The sequence below is a fragment of the Pelophylax lessonae genome (assembly GCF_965119305.1).
Source record: "Pelophylax lessonae genome assembly, chromosome: 11".
NCBI lineage: Eukaryota > Metazoa > Chordata > Amphibia > Anura > Ranidae > Pelophylax > Pelophylax lessonae.
The window spans coordinates 6,583,674-6,604,003 of record NC_138778.1 but is presented as its reverse complement, the minus strand read 5'-3'; the positions used below and the strand labels follow the sequence as shown (position 1 = coordinate 6,604,003).

The 20,330-nt window shown below is 46.7% G+C and overlaps 2 protein-coding genes across 5 annotated transcripts in view; one reads left to right on the top strand and one right to left on the bottom strand.

The window, feature by feature from the left end:
- Window positions 1-8,521, top strand: part of TBCD (tubulin folding cofactor D) — a 315,022-nt gene extending 306,501 nt beyond the window's left edge. Inside the window, exons 38-39 of the mRNA XM_082272657.1 lie at window positions 778-862; window positions 8,363-8,521. Of these exons, the coding sequence (XP_082128783.1) occupies window positions 778-862; window positions 8,363-8,380 (103 nt within the window). The 3' untranslated portion in view covers window positions 8,381-8,521. The remainder of the gene's footprint in view (window positions 1-777; window positions 863-8,362) is intronic.
- Window positions 8,522-8,942: 421 nt separating this feature from the next.
- B3GNTL1 (UDP-GlcNAc:betaGal beta-1,3-N-acetylglucosaminyltransferase like 1) overlaps window positions 8,943-20,330 on the bottom strand; it is a 387,185-nt gene continuing 375,797 nt past the window's right edge. For 3 of the 4 annotated variants that reach the window (XM_082272695.1, XM_082272698.1, XM_082272697.1), the window contains 2 exons: window positions 18,106-18,180; window positions 10,906-11,028 (listed from right to left, as the gene is read on the bottom strand). In XM_082272695.1, the coding sequence (XP_082128821.1) occupies window positions 10,948-11,028; window positions 18,106-18,180 (156 nt within the window). In that variant the 3' untranslated portion in view covers window positions 10,906-10,947. Of the gene's footprint in view, window positions 8,963-10,905; window positions 11,029-18,105; window positions 18,181-20,330 lie in introns of those variants that run through there. The other variant, XM_082272696.1, reaches the window with a different exon arrangement.

Genomic DNA, 20,330 nt, shown 5'->3' with positions numbered 1-20,330 from the left:
TGAGGCACTATTCCTCCCACTGACACCAATGATGGGACACTATTCCTCCCACTGACAGCATCAATGGGACACTATTCCTCCCACTGACACCAATGATGGGGCACTATTCCTCCCACTGACACCAATGATGGGGCACTATTCCTCCCACTGACACCAATGATGGGACACTATTCCTCCCACTGACACCAATGATGAGGCACTATTCCTCCCACTGACACCAATGATGGGGCACTATTCCTCCCACTGACACCAATGATGGGACACTATTCCTCCCACTGACACCAATGATGAGGCACTATTCCTCCCACTGACACCAATGATGGGCACTATTCCTCCAAATGACACCAATGATGGGCCACCATTTCTCCCACTGACAGCATCAATGGGGCACTATTCCTCCCACTGACACCAATGATGGGCCACCATTCCTTCTACTGATATCATCAATGGGACATTATTCCTTCCACTGACATCAATGATAGGCACCATTCCTACCACAATACCAACATGGGGTGGTATTCCTTCTACTGACACCAATGATGTGGTCTCCAAACTGCAGCCCAGGGGCCAGATGTGGCCCTTTTCTTGCCTGTATTCACTATTCCTCCAAATGACACCAATGATGGGCCACCATTCCTTCCACTGATAGCAATGATGGGCACCGTTTGATTGGGGGGGGGGGATTTTCCCATCTTCCCCCCCAATGAGGCTTTATATACATTGATTTACCGGCTCCTGTACAGCTCGGTGCTGACGCTGTGTTTGGTTCCCCCACAGGGATGCTGATGTGGCGAGTGTGAGAGAGAAGCGGAATCTCCTCTGCGATTTGATGAAAGTGCCAAGGCCAACCATGGTGTCCAAGGTAAGCTTCACCAATCAGGGAGGAGGGGATGTGCCATATGGTTGGCGTGCGGCAATTACCCCACATGGGTGCCCTTCTGGTAGCCACCAATCTGCTGCTTGCTCTCATATTGCGATGTGCGCTCAGCCACCATCGTGTTAACAGAAATGGCGTGCGGCTCTTCACAGACCGGATCAGGAACAAATGTTTAATAAATGCGGGAACACGAAACAGCCAATCAAGTTCTTTCTTCCAGGACAATACTTGTTTCTGATTGGTTGTTCTCGGCCTGCTATCAGTAAATAGGCCCCCACCTTGTTAGCAGCTTTGTGGGGGTCTTTGTATTTGGCTCAGTTACTAAGGCTCTATTCACACTTGTGCGACTTGTCATGTGACATTGGGCCCATAAAGCCACATCCCGTGTATTTCAATGGAAACTGATAAAATCTGTGACTTAAAGTCGCAGCAACTTTACCTCCTTCACACCGACAGTATGCAAATGTGCGGCCTCTCGGTGGGTGGGCCTTGAGGCTGAGCAGCCACATATTTGCATACCAGAATGTGAACATAGAGAGCGCTCCTGGCACAGTTACCAGCGACTTGCAATCAGGAGCTTTCCAATCATGTGACAGCCAATCACGTCAGTCACATGATCATAAACCCCACCTCCCAGCATCTGAAACCTCTTAAAGGGCCAGGAGCTTTCCAATCACGTCAGTCACATGATTGTAAACCCCGCCCCAGCTCCCGCCATCTGAAACCTCTTAAAGGGGCGGGAGCTTTCCAATCATGTGACCACTGTTACAGCCAATCATGGCGATCACATGATCATAAGCCCCACCTCCCGGCATCTGAAACCTCTTAAAAGGGTGGGAGCTTTCCAATCATGTGACCACTTTTACAACCAATCACTTCAGTATCATGATCGTAAACCCCGCCCCAGCTCCCGGCATCTGAAACCTCTTAAAGGGCTGGGAGAGCATTTGAATCATGTGACCACTGTTACAGCCAATCATGGCGATCACATGATCATAAACCCCATCCCTGCCATCTGAAACCCCTCAAAGGGCTGAGAGGCGCCGGCGCCAAAAAGGTTCCTGCACTGCTTTGATGCAACTTTCATGCGACTTGAGTGCAACAGACTGCAATGTAAACTCTCAAAAGTCACATATTAATATTATCGATGCGACAGTTGTGCAGCAGCCAAAGCCGCATCCAAGTCGCACCCATCCAAAGTTGCAATGGAAATTGCATGACTTTGGAGTCGCACAAGTGTGAATGGAAGAACATTGGCAAAGCGGCATGTGTGCAAACGTCTATAAAACATACATTACCCCCCCCCCCCCCCTATACAATGTGGTAATTATACACTTTTCACAATGCAGTAAAACAATAGACTGGAAGGTGAAGTAAGGATAATGAGCACATTGTATGCGGGGGAGGTGTATTATAGTACACGGAGATAAAGGCAGGGCTTGGCAGCGGTAGGGGAAAGGAGGCGCACATTATATTGTCAGCCAGTTAGAATCTGAAATGTAAAAAAAAGTTTCAATATTTCTCAAAGCTGATTGGAGGATGGGACATCTTCTGGTATGTATGGGGCATTAGATTTGATCCCATTTGGTATATTAGTGTCTCTTTAGATGATACTTTGTATCCTATACATGGTGGTGCAGTGGGGGTCAGTCTCCAGGCTGTGAAGAGAAGGAATGTGGGGGGGGGGGGGGGGGGATTACTCTGCACGGCTCTCTATATGATATTCATACATTAGTAAATCGAATCCAGATGTGGTGTCAGTGAATGCATGCTCTTATCTGTGAGGAATGGGAGGAATTTATTAGAATAACCCCCACAGTCCCAGTCACCCAATACATCTGCCAGAACCGTGCCGCCAGCACACAGTGCCGTGTTACCACCGCATCCTCTCTGCCCGTCATACGTGTGCTTTATGTACCGTAAAATCCATGCGCCCAGTCACTCCTCGCTGGGGGGGGGGGGGGGTACACGGCCCATTTCACTAAGCTGCTGCAGGGGAAATATCTGTAATAAATAGACACCCAATCAGACAGAGATAGTAAACATTTGATTGGTTGTAGTGGGGTCTGCTGGGAGTTCAGTAATGAGATAAATTGTTTTGTTGATGGAGAAGCTGTTGATTGGTGGAAAGGAGTCAGCTGGTGTCTGGGGGGGGGGGGGGGGTACTGCATCCAGATGGATCAGGGTGTGATCTGCCTCTTGCAGTAAACACGGTCTGTATAATTATTCTGCGGATTTCTCCATGATTGGCCAAAAATATTGGCACCCCCCCCCCCTGCATTTCTGTCAGATAATGGCACCACTGCGCCCAGGAAATTGTTGCAATTACAAATATTTCAGCATTCTCATGTTATTTCTTCTGCTTGTATTGGTTTGGCACAAAAATCCAAATCTGACACATTTCAAGTAAAACTCCAAAAATTGACAAAATTATTGGCACCCTCAATGTAATATTTAGATTCTTCTACAGGCCACTTAGGAAGTAGAGATGCTGATCTCTTCCCCCCCCCCCCCGTACACATACGTGTATTATATACCAAACTGCTCCATGCAGTAAAGAATTACAATTCCTGAGATTGCTCACGATGCCATTCAAAAGACATGGTCACCTTTTTTCCATGCAGGACAAAGTGACGTTGTCTCTGGATAGGGCCCTTGACCCCCCTCTAAGGCCAGTTACACACGGGATTCAGCTGGTATTAAAGCAGTGAGAACAGAAAGCTTTGTTGAAGCTTTCAAAATTCTATTCAGCTCGAGTTTGTAAATGATGAACACAGATCCTACTGAGTGTATTGATTGCCACTTTAAACAAGCTGCTAGCAGGCTTCAGCACTTGAAGCTTGTGGAAAGCCCTTGATTTACACCCCCTTAATGACCAGGTCATTATTTTTTTTGCCAAACGGCACTGCATTACTTTAACCACTTGCCTACCGTGCACTTTCACCCCCTTCCTGCCCAGGCCAATTTTCAGATTTCAGCACTCTCACATTTTGAATGACAATTGCGCAGTCATGCTACACTGTACCCATATGAAATTTTTATCATTTTTTTCACACAAATAGAGCTTTCTTTTGGTGGTATTTAATCACCTCTGAGTTTTTTATTTCTTACAAAAAAAGACAGAAAATTTTGAAAAAAAAAAAAAGTTTTTCTTATTTTCTGTGAATAAATTTTTAAAATAAATACATTTTTCTCCTTCACTGATGTGCGCTGATGAGGCGGCACTGATGGCCACTAATAGGCTGCACTGATGAGGTGGCACTGATGAGGAGGTACTAATATGCCGCACTGATAGGTGGCACTGATGAGCACTGATAGGCAGCACTTAGAGGTGGCACTGAGAGGCGACACTGATGGGTGGCACTGATGGACAGCACCATCAGTGCCCACACTCAGTGCCCATAGTGCTGCCAGTAAGTGCCTAGATGAGCAGATTGTGGACACTGATGGTGGGCAGTTATGGCATTTTATTTCACTCTTGTGTAATCAGTGCCCTGATTACATTTCTCTGTCTCCCCTATGAGGAGGAGCCGCTGATCGGCTCTCCTCGCCTTACACACTGACAGTGTGAGCCGAGGGGAGCCGAATAACGGCACTTCCTCATTTACATGTGACCGGCTGTGATTGGACACAGCCGATCACATGGGTAAAGAGTCATGTCATTGACTCTTTACCGAGATCAGGATCGTGCCGTGTCCTAGCAACACAGCGCGGTTACGATCGCCACTCCGCTCGTCCCCCGGGGGACCGCGAGAGAGACTTTTCTGGTGCGCCGTCATATGACGGCGCCCCTGGATAATAACTACACCGCTCCGCCATCATTTTACGGCGGGTGGGTAGTTAAGTGGTTAACTGTGCGACGCTGTACCCAAATAAAACGTAGAGCTTTCTTTTAGTTGTATTTGATCACCTCTGCGTTTTTGTTTTTTTTTTGCGCTATATACAAAAAATACAGACAATTTAAAAAAAAATAACTATTTTTTTACTTTCTGCTATAAAACATATCCAATAATAATTTAAAAGAAAAAATCGAATTTCTTCATAAATTCAGGCCAATTTGTATTCTGCTACATATTTTTGCTAAAAAAAAAAAATCCCAATAAGCGTATATTGATTGATTTCTGCAAAAGTTATTGCATCTACAAACTATGGGATAAATACTGTAATTTTTTTTCAGCGACTTAAAGTGGGACTGCGATATTGCGGCAGACTTTTTGACACTTTGTGGTAACCACCAGTGTGACCAGTGCTAAAAATATGCACTGTCACTGTACTAATGACACTGGCTGGGAAGGGGTTAAATGTGTACCTAGCCAGTGTTTGTGTACTGTGGGAGGTGCTTTTACTAAGGGAGAAAATCTATTACATCCCCGCTGACAGGACAGAGCTCTGCCTTTTTTACATTGGAAAGGTTCTGTCCTGTGTACAGTAAATTCATGAAGATCGCCTGGTGTCAGCGGTAACCCATTGGCCAGCACCCGGTGATCGACATCTGCTGTGTTCAATCACAGCACGATTGGGTTGCCAGCAGCGTGCACCTCCCTTACCCAGTAGTGTCAGATCATGTAATAGGTACGTGATCTGGTGCTGCTTTGCCGTCGTATATCTAGGTTATACAAGATGCTAGCAGGCTTCAGCACTTCAAGCTTGTGGAAAGGCTGCTAGCAGCTTGTTTAACCACTCTACTACCGCTCACGGTAATACTACTGCGGCAGAGTGGCTCGTTCCCGTCCAGTCACGTAGTATTAACGTGACTGGACTCCTCCCCTTCTGGGCGGCGCTTGCGCGCCGCCGGAGGCTCGCTCCCGCTGTTTTCATTCACAGCGGGAGTCGGGCCAGGGGAGGAGCAGCGGCGATCGCCGCTGCTCTTACCCGATCGTCGGGGATCGAGTCTGGAGATCCGCCCGCTGTGTGTAAACACAGCGGGCGGATCTCCATAGTGACAGGGAGTGACAGATCGGACTGTTCAGCATAGCTGGACATCCGATCTGTCCATGAATCACATAGTCACCTCCCCCCCTACACGTCAGTAAGCACCAGGCATACATTAACCCCTCCCTCTCCAATAAAATTAACCCCTTCCCTGCCAGTGTCATTTTTACAGTAACAGTGCATATGTATAGCACTGATTACTGCAGTAATGTCACTGGTACCCCCAAAAGTGTCAAAAATGTCAGTCAGGGGTCCGGTCTGTCCGCCGCAATGTCGCAATCCCGCAAAAAAAAATCGCAGATCGCCGCCATTACGCGTTAAAAAAAAAACACCAAAAATGACAGAAATCTTTCCCTTTGTTAGTAAACGCAATAACTTTTGCGCAAACCAATCAAAATACGCTTATTGCGATTTTTTTTTACCAAACATATGTAGCATAAAACAAATTGGCCAAAAACTTTTAAAAAAATTGGTTTTTACATCTTTTTTGGGGGGAATTTCATATAAAAAAATGTGAAAAATATTGTTATTTTTTCAAAATAAACGCTCTTTTTTTGTTTATAGCGCAAAAAGTAAAAATCGCATAGGTGATCAAATACCACCAAAAGAAAGCTCTGTTTGTGGGAGAAAAAGGACGTAAATTTCGTTTGGGTACGGCGTCGCACGACCGCGCAATTGTCAGTTGAAGTCGCACAGCGCCGAATCGCAAAAAGTGGCCTGGACGGAAGACAGCAAAATCCTCCGGTTGTAAAGTGGTTAATCACATGCCGCCCATCATATAGCAAAATGACGGCGGCAAAGTGGTTGCACTATCCTGACTGGCGCTCTGTGCGCAGTGTCACTCAGACACACCGCATCTCCAATCCAGGTAAAGAGCCTACTGATGTAGACTCTTTACCATGTGACCAGCTGTGTCCAATCACAGCTGGTCACATAGTAAATAGGAAGTGCCATTGATCGGCTTTCCTCAGCTCGCCCCAAACAGGCGCGAGTAGAGGAGAGCCAATTGGTGGCTTTCCTGACGACGGGGGGGGGGGGGTCTGTGCTGGTAATCATTGATTACCAGTGCAGACCCTTAGGGGATGCCTCTAGAGCCACCAGGGATTGCCCACTCATGGCCACCAGGGATGCCAATCAGTGCTCAGGGAGCCTGCCAGTGCCCTCCTCAGTGCTACCCATCATTGCCGCCTCATCAGTGCAAGAAAAAACTTATTTATTTACAATATTTTATAACCTAAACAAAAAAAATTTATTTTTTTTTTTTCAAACTTTTCGGTCATTTTTCATTTGTTTAGCAAAAAAGAAAAAACCTTGCGGTCATCAAATTCCACCAAAAGAAAGCTCTATTTGTGGGGAAAAAAATGACATAAATTTGGTTTTGGTACAGTGTTGCATGACCGCGCAATTGTCATTCAAAATGCAACAGCGCTAAAAGCTGAAAATTGGCCTGGGCAGGAAGGGGGTGAAAGTGGCCGGTATTGAAGTGGTTAAAGTGGCAATCAGCATTCTCATTAGGATCTGTGTTCATCATTTACAAACTCGAGCTGAATAGAATTTTAAAAGCTTCAACAAAGCTGTTCTCACTGCTCTCATACCAGCGGAATCCCGTGTGAAACTGGCCACTCCCCTTCTTATCGCTCATTCATCCTCCTCAATAGCCAGCACTTCCAGGCATGGAGGAGCCAAGTGCCTTTTTCTCCTGTGACTGGCCCAGGGGCCTAGAAGCCAGCCTTTAGACCAGGGCTATGCAAACGGTGGCCCTCCAGCTGTTGCAAAACTATGAGTCCCATCATGCCTCTGGGTGTCATGTTTGTGCCTGTCAGAGTCTATGCCTCATGGGACTTGTAGTTCTGCAATAGCTGGAGGGCCACAGTTTGCATATATCCCTACTTGAGACCATAGCAATGTCACATGACTGGGGGAGTGACATCACTGCTGATTCCAATGGCAGCTGTGGAGGAGGAAGGAGCAGCAAGGGGCGCGAGCGCTGGTAAGTATATGGGGGGGGGGGGGGACCCCTTTGCACAGGCTTGTTTTCCTGTATGGGAAAGATGACCGTTCTCTTTCAAGAACTGAGGGAAAGAAAAGTATCCGCAGCGACTAATGGTAATGTGATGTTTCCCCTATAGGTGAGGAAGGGACAGGGTAGGTATTGCAATGTGATATTTGGACAGGGCAGTCACTTGCTATTAAACAGGTGCAGCCCCATGGGCTGCGGCTGGACAGGGCAAGTGGTTACACTCCAGCCATAGACTTTGACAGGCCGCATGCAGTGGGACTGGGCTCTGCACCTGTCCTTCCCGGCCGCACGCACTGCACCTGGACGGGCCCTATTCCATATTGCATTTCTTAGCTGTCATTGTCATAAGAACATTATACAACTCCGCTCTGTATCAGTTATTGGAACTATTTTATACTGCAGCACTTCCTATATTCTGTATACTGGTAATAATGTCATGCATTGGGGAACAAGGTCACTGTTGCCTATAGCGACCAGATCATCTCCTATTTCAGTACAGGTGTGACAATAATAATTGCTTCTTCTCCCCACAGATCCCTCCGTCTCGATGAGAATCCTCAGCCACCTGTCGGAGCTCGGCTGTCATACCTATTTTTGTCAGCAAGTGGCGCTACGTGCATGTGTTCATTATAATTATAGACGGGTCTGTATTGTGTCAGTTCTAAAATAAAAACATGTTTATTGTACAGTCACCTGCAGTCAATTACTACGAGCCGCATAGTGTGTGATACCATCATCGCATTATCCAGATCTGCTGACTGGACACAAAGTTTGCTTACAAAGTTATCGCTGACAAATTCGATCCATTTAAAGATTCGCAGAGAAGGCGAGCGCCGCACTCAGCAGACACTCTACGATGGTAAACTGAGACATCACGGTGACCTCTTTACCTGTCATGGCCACATTAATAGAAAATGCTGCAGTGCCTGTTGTCTGAAGACAGGTACACTTTACCCAACACAATCTCAGAATATAAAGAAAAGAAACACATGCATTGTGTAGAAAAACATCGTATTTACATTTATTCATTAAAATTATAACCACTTCACATTACACGGGAGTCCTCTGCATCTCTCCGACAATGGTGACGGCACAGCCTGTCCATGTCTGCCCCTCCGAGAACATTTCCCATCCTGTCACACAAGAAAAAGTGTAAGTGACGCTCATCGTTCCATGATTGTATTCTATCCCACACCGTGTGTACACTAGTGATCGATCGATAGCATTCATTGCCAATATTTTGGTCATCGCGTATCGGTATTGGCCGATATTTTTGTACATTTAAAATAATTTTATTTTTATTTTATTTTTTTTACTTGACAGGTACTCTTGTGGAGGGATCTGGGGGGGGGGGGGGGTCTGCACTTAAAAGCATTCAAAATGCCAAGTTTGGCTGTTTTGAATGCTGTCATTTTTTTGAATTTGGCGCCGAGTACCCGGATTTTTACATGGAAACTCAATCAGAGCCGAATGCGGCTTTGATCGGGTCTTCTCTTTGGCGGCCGTGCAGGCTGGTCTCCCGGTGGGAGGGGAGACCCGGGCGAGCTGCGGGAGGGGGGGGGGGGACGTCCCCTCCCGCTGCTTGTAATAACCAATGTGGCGAGAAGCCACTCGGCTGTTGTCATTACAAGACAGCCGACTTTCGGCTATGAACGCCGGTACCGGGGTGATGGCTCCGGTACAAGCACTTTCCAAAATATCGGCAAGATCGGTAACCCCAGGGACCGATTCCGATATATCGGGGAAAGTGCATAGAGCGGCCTTGCTGATAATCGGCTGATCCCTAGTACACACTAGCTTATCAAACACATGCATTGTATCACATAGTAAGAAAGACAAGACAGTTCCCCTTAGGCAGGCCATACACAAAGCAAATTTATTTCCTGCAACCACGGGTTGCAGAATAGAAATTTGCACGATTTTCCCACCAACACAAACAGTGCTGACAGAGGGAATCAGCAATTGTTTTCTGCCTATAGCAGCGGCTAGCGAAAATCACAAGAGAATCTGGCAGGCTGGTTGATCAACTTGGTACATTCACCTGCCCATTAACGGTTCAAATCTCAGCCGGTTCCTGCTGAACTGCCCGAGATATGAACCATGTATGAAAGGCTGCTGATAGAAACCACAAGGGCAGGGGTGGGCAGGAGGGCTGGCTGCCCTGGGCGCAATGGTTTATTGCAAGGATGTGGGTGCCCTAGTCCTAAGGGAAGGTGGGGGCGCAGTTTGGCATCTTTGCCCAGCACCGCACGGGGGCCTCGGTACAACCTATTTGACAGGACCCCCCCCTCTGAAAATATCAAACTATATTTCTGCTAAAATGCAAAGCTTTGCCGACATGGCGGAAACCGTGTCAAACAGGACCCATTCAAGTGGCTTGCAGCACAGAGGCAATATCTGCACCTTTCACAGTGAGCAGTAGGAATCGACCGATTATTGGCAAAGCCGATATATCGAGGGCCGATATTCACTTTCCCCGATATATCGGAATCGGACCCTGAGGTTACCGATATTGCCGATATTTAGGGAAAGTGCTGTACCGGAGTGATGTCTGCAGCTAGAGGCATCACCCCGGTATTGGTGTCCATAGCTGACAGTTGGCTGTCTTGTAATGACAATTGATGCGGGTGAGAAGCCGCTCAGCTGTCATTACAAGGAGAGGGAGGGGACATTCCCCCCCCCCCCCCCCCCCACCGCCTTCCGCGGGTCACCCGGGTCTCCATGCAAAAACCTGGAAGTGATGTCACTTCCGGGTACTGTCTGGCGCTAGCTTAAAAAAAATTACAGCATTCAAAACAGCCAAACTTGGCGTTTTGAATGCTTTAAGTGCAGAGGAGGGGTTTTGGGTCTTTTAGACCCCCAGATCCCTCCACAACAGTACCTGTCAAGTAAAAAAAAAAAATGTTAAATGTACGAAAATATCGGCCGATAGGCGATGATCAAAATATCGGTATCAGCATGGAAAAAACGATATCAGTCGATCCCTAGTGAGCAGCCCATTCAAAATGAATGCACAATTGAAGCCTGCTTGGACAGAGCACTCATTTATTGCTCCATGTTCGCCGTCCCACCACGTCAGATGATAGTAAAACGCAGTTCCATACCTGGGCCAAGCCCTTCAGTTAAAGTGATAATAATCCAGGCCTTCCTTCAGGTTCAGCGAGTGCAGATTCTCCTCCAATCCTCCTCCGGTCAGATCCTGAAACAGAAGACAAATATAAGATGGAGAGCCTGGGATCAACTATTTTATCAATAGGCCCGGGGGAGGGGGAAGGGACTGCCTGCTCTACACCTCCACCAATCACATCCAATCATCTCACCTCCAATGGCCATTTTCCAGCAGAGGACTGATGCAGATCATGGATCCGGGGTAACGCAGTTTGAAATTTACGCCACGCGTCGATCATTTTCCTTACAGTGGAATGATGGATTTCCAATCATTTTGTGATCTTTTCCTGCCAGACTAAACCTGAATTTTGCAAAATTGGCCCACCATCCGTTTGAAAAACGCAGCATGATTTGCAGAATTGGATGGCACGGGTGTGAACAGCCATGCGATACAATTCTTGGTGCGGACAAAAAAAAAAAAAAAAGGGTCCTGTAAGAGTTTTGGGCCGAATGCGATGCAAATTCAGTCATACAGTCGCACAGACATCACATGGGATCTGCACAGCAATGTGTGCGAATTACATGCAAAGCCTGCCATCACACTAGTAGTGTGAACCAGCCCTTAGGCTCCATTCACACCTAAGCGGTTTGAATCGCGGACAGAATTGCTGCGATTTTGCTTGCGAGCAAACACATTTGCGATGCCATTACTTCTTCATGGCACACCAATCCTGGTGCAATTTTGGCATGATAAACGCTGCCGCCCAAAAGAAGCTCCTGCTCTATGAGTGATAACCTTTGCGCGTTGCAATTTATTGCGGCAAAATTGCACCGCGATTAGTGTGCCATTAAGAAGTAATGGTATCCCAAATGCATCGCACATTTTGCTGCGAATAAAGACTTAAAGTGATTGTAAAGGTTCATTGTTTTTTCTTAAAAATAACAAACATGTTATACTCACCTCCTCTGTGTAAGGGTTTTACACAGAGCAGCCCCAATCCTCTTTTTCTGGGGTGCCCCGGCGGCACTCCTGGCTTCTCCTCTTCATCAGGTGCCCCCACGGTGAGCCGCTTTCCATGGGGGCACCTGTGCAGGTGCGATCATGAGTCCATTGACACAGACAGCAGTACTCGGCCCCAGCCCCTGCTGCTATCAATCTATCCAATGAGGAGAGAGACAACGGCTGGAACCGCTGGGCTCATCACTGGAACTGATCATGTTTAGGTAAGAAAAAGGGGGAGGGGGGGTGTGGCTGAAGCACAGAAGGTTTTTCACCTTAATGCACAGAATGAGACTTTACAACTCCTTTATGCTTTGACGATAAAACCTACAAGCTGATTGGCTGCACCACATTCTGAGTGCTCCAGTTTTAGTAAATCTCCCCCTCTATCTCCCGGGAACAGACACAGGAGCTGGATAACCCCCCCCCCCCCCCCCCAGCCTCTCGTGTTGTTTTAACAACTTGTAGAAACTTTTACAAGTGTTTCCTAGTAGGGCCACCCTTCCCCCCCCCAACCCATAAAGGGATGAAAAGAGACACCTGCAGCCGCCGCTGCGCTCTGATCCCTCCACCATAAAGGGGTGAGCGCCCCCCCAATCCCCCTTTACAACGTCGGGGGGGACATTAATGAAAGGGGTCACTGCTAATGGTGGGATTTCTAGGCTTACCTGCTGGATGGAGTTACCCTTCAAAGGAACAGACGACCCTGCTGTAAAGTATTACTGTACATAGCATAGAGCCTCCCCCCCATCCATCCACCCATAGTGTATATGGCATGTGTACAGCCACCTATATAAGAGAGGTTTATTATGCACCCCCCCCTGGTGTACAGAGGGGTGCTCACAGATTACCAGGTTTGAGTATAACTCCAAATCTTAGCCATGCTTTTTCTATGAGGCGGCATGTTCTACTCATGGCACCCCAGAAACATACAGTGGGGGGGATTTACTAAAGCTGGAGAGTGCAAAATCTGGTGCAGCTCTGCATAGAAACCAATCAGCTTCCAAGTTTTATTGTCAAAGATTAACCTATAACTAAAGACAATTTCTATATTTTAGTTTTGGATGGAGTGGAGAAGGATTAGAACCCCTGTCAGATTTTAATGCTGTCTGGCGCCCCCTCCCCCCTTTGTTAGGGAGACCCCCCCCTCTCTATTTGTTCTGATTACCATTATAATTGAAAGTAAAAGAAAATCCCACATTTTAGGTCGTCCCCAGAAAAGTAATAGGGGGTACAATCTTTTAGATTGTAAGCTCTAACGACCAGGGCCCTCTGATTCCTTTTGTTCCAAATTGTATTGTAACTGTAACGTCTGCCTTCATTTTGTTAAGTGCTGCGCAAACTGTTGGTGCTATATAAATCCTGTATAATAATAAATCTTCCAATGGGGGACATCAGTTCTGGGGGGGGTCCCCAAAGAATTTCTTTAACCACTTAAGCCCCGGGAACATTTTACCCCCTTCCTGACCAGGGCTTATTTTGCGATTCGGCACTGCGTGACTTTAACGGACATTTGCACAGTCATGCGACGCTGTACCTAAACGAATTTGACATCCTTTTTTCCCACAAACAGAGCTTTCTTTTGGTGGTATTTGATCACCTGTGCGATTTTTTGATCATGCGCTATAAACAAAAAAAGAGCGACAATTTTGCAAAATTAACAATATTTTTCACATTTTTTTATATGAAATTCCCCAAAAGAAATGTAAAAATCAAAATTTAACATTTTCGGCCAATTTGTTTTATGCTACATATGTTTGGACCCTTGACTGACATTTTTGGGGTTACCAGTGACATTTCTACAGTAATCAGTGCTATACATATGCACTGTTACTGTAAAATTACAATGGCAGTGAAGGGGTTAACTTTTTTGAGAGGGAGGGGCTGTGTGTGTCCCTAGGGGCCTGATTCTAACTGTGATTGGCTGTGGCTTGAGGTGTATAAACAGTGATCAACGGTCCTACATAGTAGAACCGTATGATCATCATTCATACACAGGGGAGAATGACAGGCGGCTTGTTTACATCAGCCGTCTGCCTTTCTCCCTCTGCACCGATGATCGCCGAGTGACCGGCGGACATCGGGTCCGCCGGTCACACGTGCGGGGGGTCCGTGACTGCGCCTCCAGGGGCACGCGCTCGCTCCCTAGACCCTCACAGGCTAGCGACGTAGTACTACGTCACTCTGCCTGTGAGGGGCTGACCGCTGCAGTAAATAGTTGTGCGGCGGTCAGCAAGCGGTTAATTTGAAGGGATTTCCTCTCACTTCCTGTTTGGCTATAAGACAGGAAATGAAGAAGGGAAATCTCCCCAATAAGACACAGAAGAGGAAAATGAAATCTGACCGGGGTTATAACACTCCATTTCTCTATCCAAAATAAAAAAAAAAAACTATGTTTTGTCTATAGTTCTACTTTAATTGAAGAAGCTGAAGTTAGAAGCTGATTGGCTGCCATGTGCAGATGCACCAGATTTTGCACTCTCCAGCTTTAGTAAATCTCCCCAATTTTCTGCATCTCCTATGCTGGCCCTACTCACAGAGAAATCTTTAGGCCCCTTTCACCCAGGGCAGACTCCATAATGTGCATCCGCCTGCTCAGAATAGGACCTCTCTGCTGAACCCTACTGAGCAAGGAGGATGACAGGTCCATGCATAGCGGACACGGACATGTATGTAGCGGACACGGATATGTATGTAACAGACATGTACACAGTCCGGCTGTTCTCTATGCATTTCCATCCAACTGTCATCCAATCCAGCGTAGAGATGTGGAATAGATCCCCCATTTTGTTTTTGGCAGACAGGAGCGAATGACAGAAGGGTGTCGGCAGACATTTTTGCCCCCTCCATGGAGAACAATGGCTGGTCTGATCAGGTCTGTCTGAAAAACGGACAGGTGGACCTGACCGGACTTGTCAGAGTTGATGGGAAGATGGATGGAGCCAAATACAGGACAATCTTAGAAGAAAAGACTTGAGACCGGGGCGAAGGTTCACCTTCCAGCAGGACAACGACCCGAAACATCCAGCCAGAGCTACAATGGAATGGTTTACATCAAAGCATATTCATGTGTTAGAATGGCCCAGTCCAGACCTAAATCACATTGAGAATCTGTGGCAAGACTTGAAAATTGCTGTTCACAGACGCTCTCCATCCAATCTGACAGAGCTTGAGATATTCTGCAAAGAAGAATGGGCAGAAATGTCCTCTCTAGATGTGCAAAGCTGGTAGAGACATCCCCAAAAAGACTCCCAGCTGTAATTGCAGGGAAAGGCGGTTCTACAAAGTATTGACTCCGGGGGGTGAATACAAATGCAGCCACACTTTTCACAGATTTATTTGTATCATTTATCATTTTCCTTCCACTTCACAATTATGGCCACTTTGTGTCGGTCTATCACCTAAAATCCCAATAAAATACATTTACGTTTTTGGTTGTAAAATGACAAAATGTGGAAAATGTCAAGGGGTGTGAATACTTTTTCAAGGCACTATATATGTAAAAAAAAAAAAAAAGAGGGATACATATAATAAAATAATAATTCACACACGGAATATTCTAGATTCATAGATGTAACATCTAAATACAATATTATCTAGGACTTTCCATGTGTGATTTCGGTGGCCTCCATCTATTCAGCACAGAAATATCACATGGTGGTGGTCTGACCCTCCAACAATGAGGTCTATAAATAGCAAAAAGATCCCCACATGGATAATAAACCAAAAAGACACAAAAAAAAAAAAAATCAAACGTCCAAAAATGCCAAATAAAATACACAATATCGAACACAAAGCAATCGCAGGTTATCCGAGCCGCTTCCCCTCCCCCAACTTCCCCGCACGTGTTTCTGATCAGACCAAAACCAATAAAGAGTTTAGAAGCTGCTACTTCAATGTGACCACATGACAGGAGCGTGTGCGGGGAGGCGCGCCGCTCTCCTATCTGACATTCCTCCCTAATTACACTTCTCTCTCCACATCACAGAGACTTTCCACATGGTGTCAGATGTGGGCAGTAAATAAAAGCAGAGAAACAACATCAAATATTCGAATTATACGTCAGGGGGAGGAAAAAGAAAAAAAAGGTCTGATGTTTAGGGCAGAGCCCCCCTTTAATGTGGCTTCTACAATCCCCCTTCTGAGCCGGAGATCATCAAACAAACCCCCAGCGGAGATCTCTTTGTTCTGCTAAATCTCCTTCAGAAGGAAAAATACAATTTCCAAAGAATTTTTACTCTATGAAAGCGGTGGGCGGCCGGCCACATCTATCGCAGTTATTAAAGCCGGCGCTCGCTGTCTTCATGTCCTGATGAATAATATTTGCTCAGAGACCGACTCTTTGCTAAATTAAATTCCTTCTGCAGAGAGGAATAACATGAGAGAACCCCAATATACAGGATAATGGGGTACACAACCACCCCCTGACTGCGGCCCTTAACACAACCCCCATTTATAGAGTTAATGGGGGTACACAACCACCCCCTGACTGTTGCCTTTAACAAAACCCCCATATAAAGAATTAATAGGGGTACACAGTCACCCCCCTGACTCTGTCCTTTAATACAACCCCCATTTACAGAGTTAATGGGGGTACACAGCCACCTCCTGACTCTGTGTACCTCATTAACTCTGTAAATGGGGGATGTGATGAAGGTCAGAATCAGGGGGTGGCTGTGTACCCCCATTAACTCTATAAATGGGGGTTGCTTTATGGACCAGAGTCAGGGGGTGACTGTGTACCCCACTAACTGTGTAAATGGGGGCTGTGTTAGGGGCCTGAGTCAGAGGGTGACTATACCCCAATAACTTTGACCCTTAACTCAACCCCCATTTACAAAGTTATTGGGGTATAGTCACCCTCTGACTCAAGCCCCTAACACAGCCCCCATGTACACAGCCACCCCCTAACTGTTGCTTTTAACTCAACCCCCATTTACAGTCACCCCCTGACTCTGGCCCTTAACACAACTCCCCTATACAGAATGGGGTACAGAGACAGCCCCTGACTCTGGCCCTTAAAACAACCCCCATATGCATAATGGGGTACACAGTCAGCCTCTGACTCTGGCCCTTAACAAAACCCCCATTTACAGAGTTAATGAGGTACAGCAGTCACCCCCTGTCTCTGGCCCTCAACACTAACCCCATATACATAAATATTGGGGTACACCGCCACCACCTGACTCTTTACACAACCTCCATATACAGAGATAATGGGGTACACATTCACCACCAGCCCTAGGCTTCTCCCAGAAGCCCTGTATACAGAGAGACTTGGTACAGAGCCTTGGAACACCCTGCCCCAGTCTCCTTCAATATCTCCCATATGCAGAGTAATGGGGTACACAGCCACCTCTTGTCCTAGTCTTCTCAGAGGACCCCCATTTACAGAGCAATGCAGTATGTAACCACTTCCTGCCACAATCCTGTCATAGACCACCCATACATACACTAATGGGGTACAGACTCCTCCTGTCCCAATCTCCTCACAGAGCCCCCATATATAGACTAATGGGATACACAGCCACCTCCTGCCATAATCCCCTCAAAGAACCCCTGTATATGGACTAATGGGGTACACAGTCACCACCTGCCTTAGTTTCATCACAGAACCCTCGTGTATGAACTAATGGGGTACACAGCTACCCCCTGCTTCAGTCTCCTCACAAAACCCTCATATACAGAGCAATGGGGTATACAACAACCTCCTCCTTTTCCAGTCTCCCCACAAATCCCCCATATACAGAATATTGGAGGTACACAGCAACCTTCTGGCTTGGTCTCCCCACAGAACCCCGTTTCTACAGAATACTGGGGGTACAAAGCCACCTCCTGCCCTAGTTCCCTCACAGAACACCCTTCTACAGAACAATGGGGTACACAGCTCCTTCCTGTCCCTCACATACAAAATGGGGTATATAGCCCCCTCCTGTCCCAGTCTCCTGAAAGAACCCCATTTGTACAGAATAATGGGGTACACAGCCACCTCCTGCCCCTCGTATACAAAATGGGGTATATAGCCCCCTCCTGTCCTGGTCTCCTGGCAGAACTCTCTTGTACAGAACAATGGGGTACACAGTCACCTGCATTGGTCTCCCCCACAGAACCCTGGTATACAGAATAATGGGGTACACAGGCCTCGGCATTCCAGATCTCCTCACTTACCAGTTTGACGCAGATAATAAATGGCGGTTTGGCTTCTTTAAAATGGAGGATAGGAATTTTCGGCTTTGGTCTTTTCTGAAAGAAACAAAAAACAGAAGTTTGGTATAATCATAGGAGAGAACGAGACGGACAGAAGACATTACTGGCTGCGGGAGGTGTGGTGAGGATCGGGATGACAGCCGGGAACTTTCACCTTTACAATACAAGTCAGCAATGCAACCCCCCCCCCCCCGTTTTATACCCTCACATGTTCTCTTCAGCTGCACATGATTGGATCATTAGAACGACCAACAGGATCAGCCAACCTTTCTCCAGTCTATCACCAACCACTTCTCATTCCTGAACCCTGAGTCCGCCATCTTTCCCATACAGCACCCCCAGCCCCCACGAAGGGGGTATTGCTAAACCCGTATATTCTGCTTATGATATAATAAACTATTTCTGGCTCTGCTATTACTGGTGTGGTGATCTTTTATCTTCATGAACTTCAATATACAAGATTTTGAAGCCGTGCTTCTCATGGACAGCCCTTATTTATCACACTAAGGCTCCATTCACATTTGTGCGATTTGCCATGTGACTTTGATGACAAGTTACACCCCATTCTTTTCAATGGCACCTCTTCAAATCTGTGCGATTTTGAAAAGGTGTCTGCGCTACTTTGATGCGACTTTGATTCGTTGAGTGTAAAGTTGAATTAAAGTTGTGCTGAAAGCTGCATCAGTGTAGCAATCCAAAGTCACACTGGAAATCGCGCGATTGTGAATGGAGCCTAACTGAAAATAACTGTGTGTGCCCTTAACCGACCAATCAGCATCTAACTCCAATGCAGCTTTGAATCTGTGTGCCAGAAATGACCAAACAAAAATCTTATTTAGAACAGTTTAGTCAGTTAGGTCCAACGTTTTTTTTTTTCCTATGCTTAGATCACCGTTGAGGTATTTGTAAATTGCTATCATGTCCCCTCTCAGGCGCCTCCTCTCCAGGGAGAATAAATTAAGCGCTTGCAAACGCTCCTCATACTTAAGGTCCTCCAATCCCTTTATTTCGTTTATTTGCCCTTCTTTAGACTCTCTCCAGTTCCAGCACATCCCTCCTGAGGACTGGCGACCAGAACTGGACAGAATACTCCAGATGTGGTCGGACCAGAGTTTTATAAAGTGGAAGGATTATAGTTTTATCTCTGGAATACATCCCTTTCTTTATGCATGCTAATATTCTGCTGGCTTTGGCAGCTGCAGCTTGACATTGCATGCTATTGCTTAGTTCTTTGTGAGTAAAGCTGAAAAATGAAGAGCATTAGGTCATTCCATAGACTGATAATGGGGGAGGGGGGGGGGGGGGGGTACACGGGACATTACAGTACGGGCGTCCGTGTAGGCCCCGATAAGACAACTCTGTGTAGAAGTGGAAGAATTCCAGCACAGTAGATAACAGACAAGGCCTGTGTCCCATCACCCGCACCTTACCGCTGTGCTATTCCTGTGACCACTTCAGGTCCTACAACCCCCCCCCCCCCCCCCCCCCGTGCGGCTGTACAGAAAGTGTTCTCTCCATACAGAATGGGGGCTAATTTTATCCCTGGAGGTGATTGGTGCACAGAAGATGAAGGCGGCGGCCATGACAGTTCAGCACCATTAGCGCCCAGCACATACTATAATAGTAAAATCCCAGTTACACTTACTGGGAACAATGTTTCTGGGAATCTTCCAGGTTGGCAGGCCTACTTCCAGGTTTGCCGTCCTGGAAGGTGATTGGGGGAAAAGGCATTTCTTTTTAAAATGGTTACTTCACCTTTACCAAAAAAAAACTGCCAATGCAGATGAGGAGCGTCTGAAAAGTTAAAATGTTAAAAACAAAACTGTGCAGCTTTGACCAAATGAATATTACCCTTGCTATAGGTGTAGGTCAACATGGCAAACATCTGGGGTGCCAAGGTTCACCATCACTGGTGTAGGCCATTATCATACCTCCTATAGCCTGGCTGAAAAACTCCCAGAGGTGGCATCTTCCCCTCCTGCCTTGTTGCCAGGACGTTGCTAAGACACTCCTAGCTGTTACTGCTCACCCTCCACCATCAGAGGGGTGAGCTCTAAAACCACCGCACATGGGTGGTCCACTATCTTCTCATCACAGCACCGCTCAGCTCACAGCTACTGCCACAGGGGAGATAAAGTGCATGGGAGGAGGTCTGAATCTTCTGGGAGTGTCTTAGCAACGTCCTA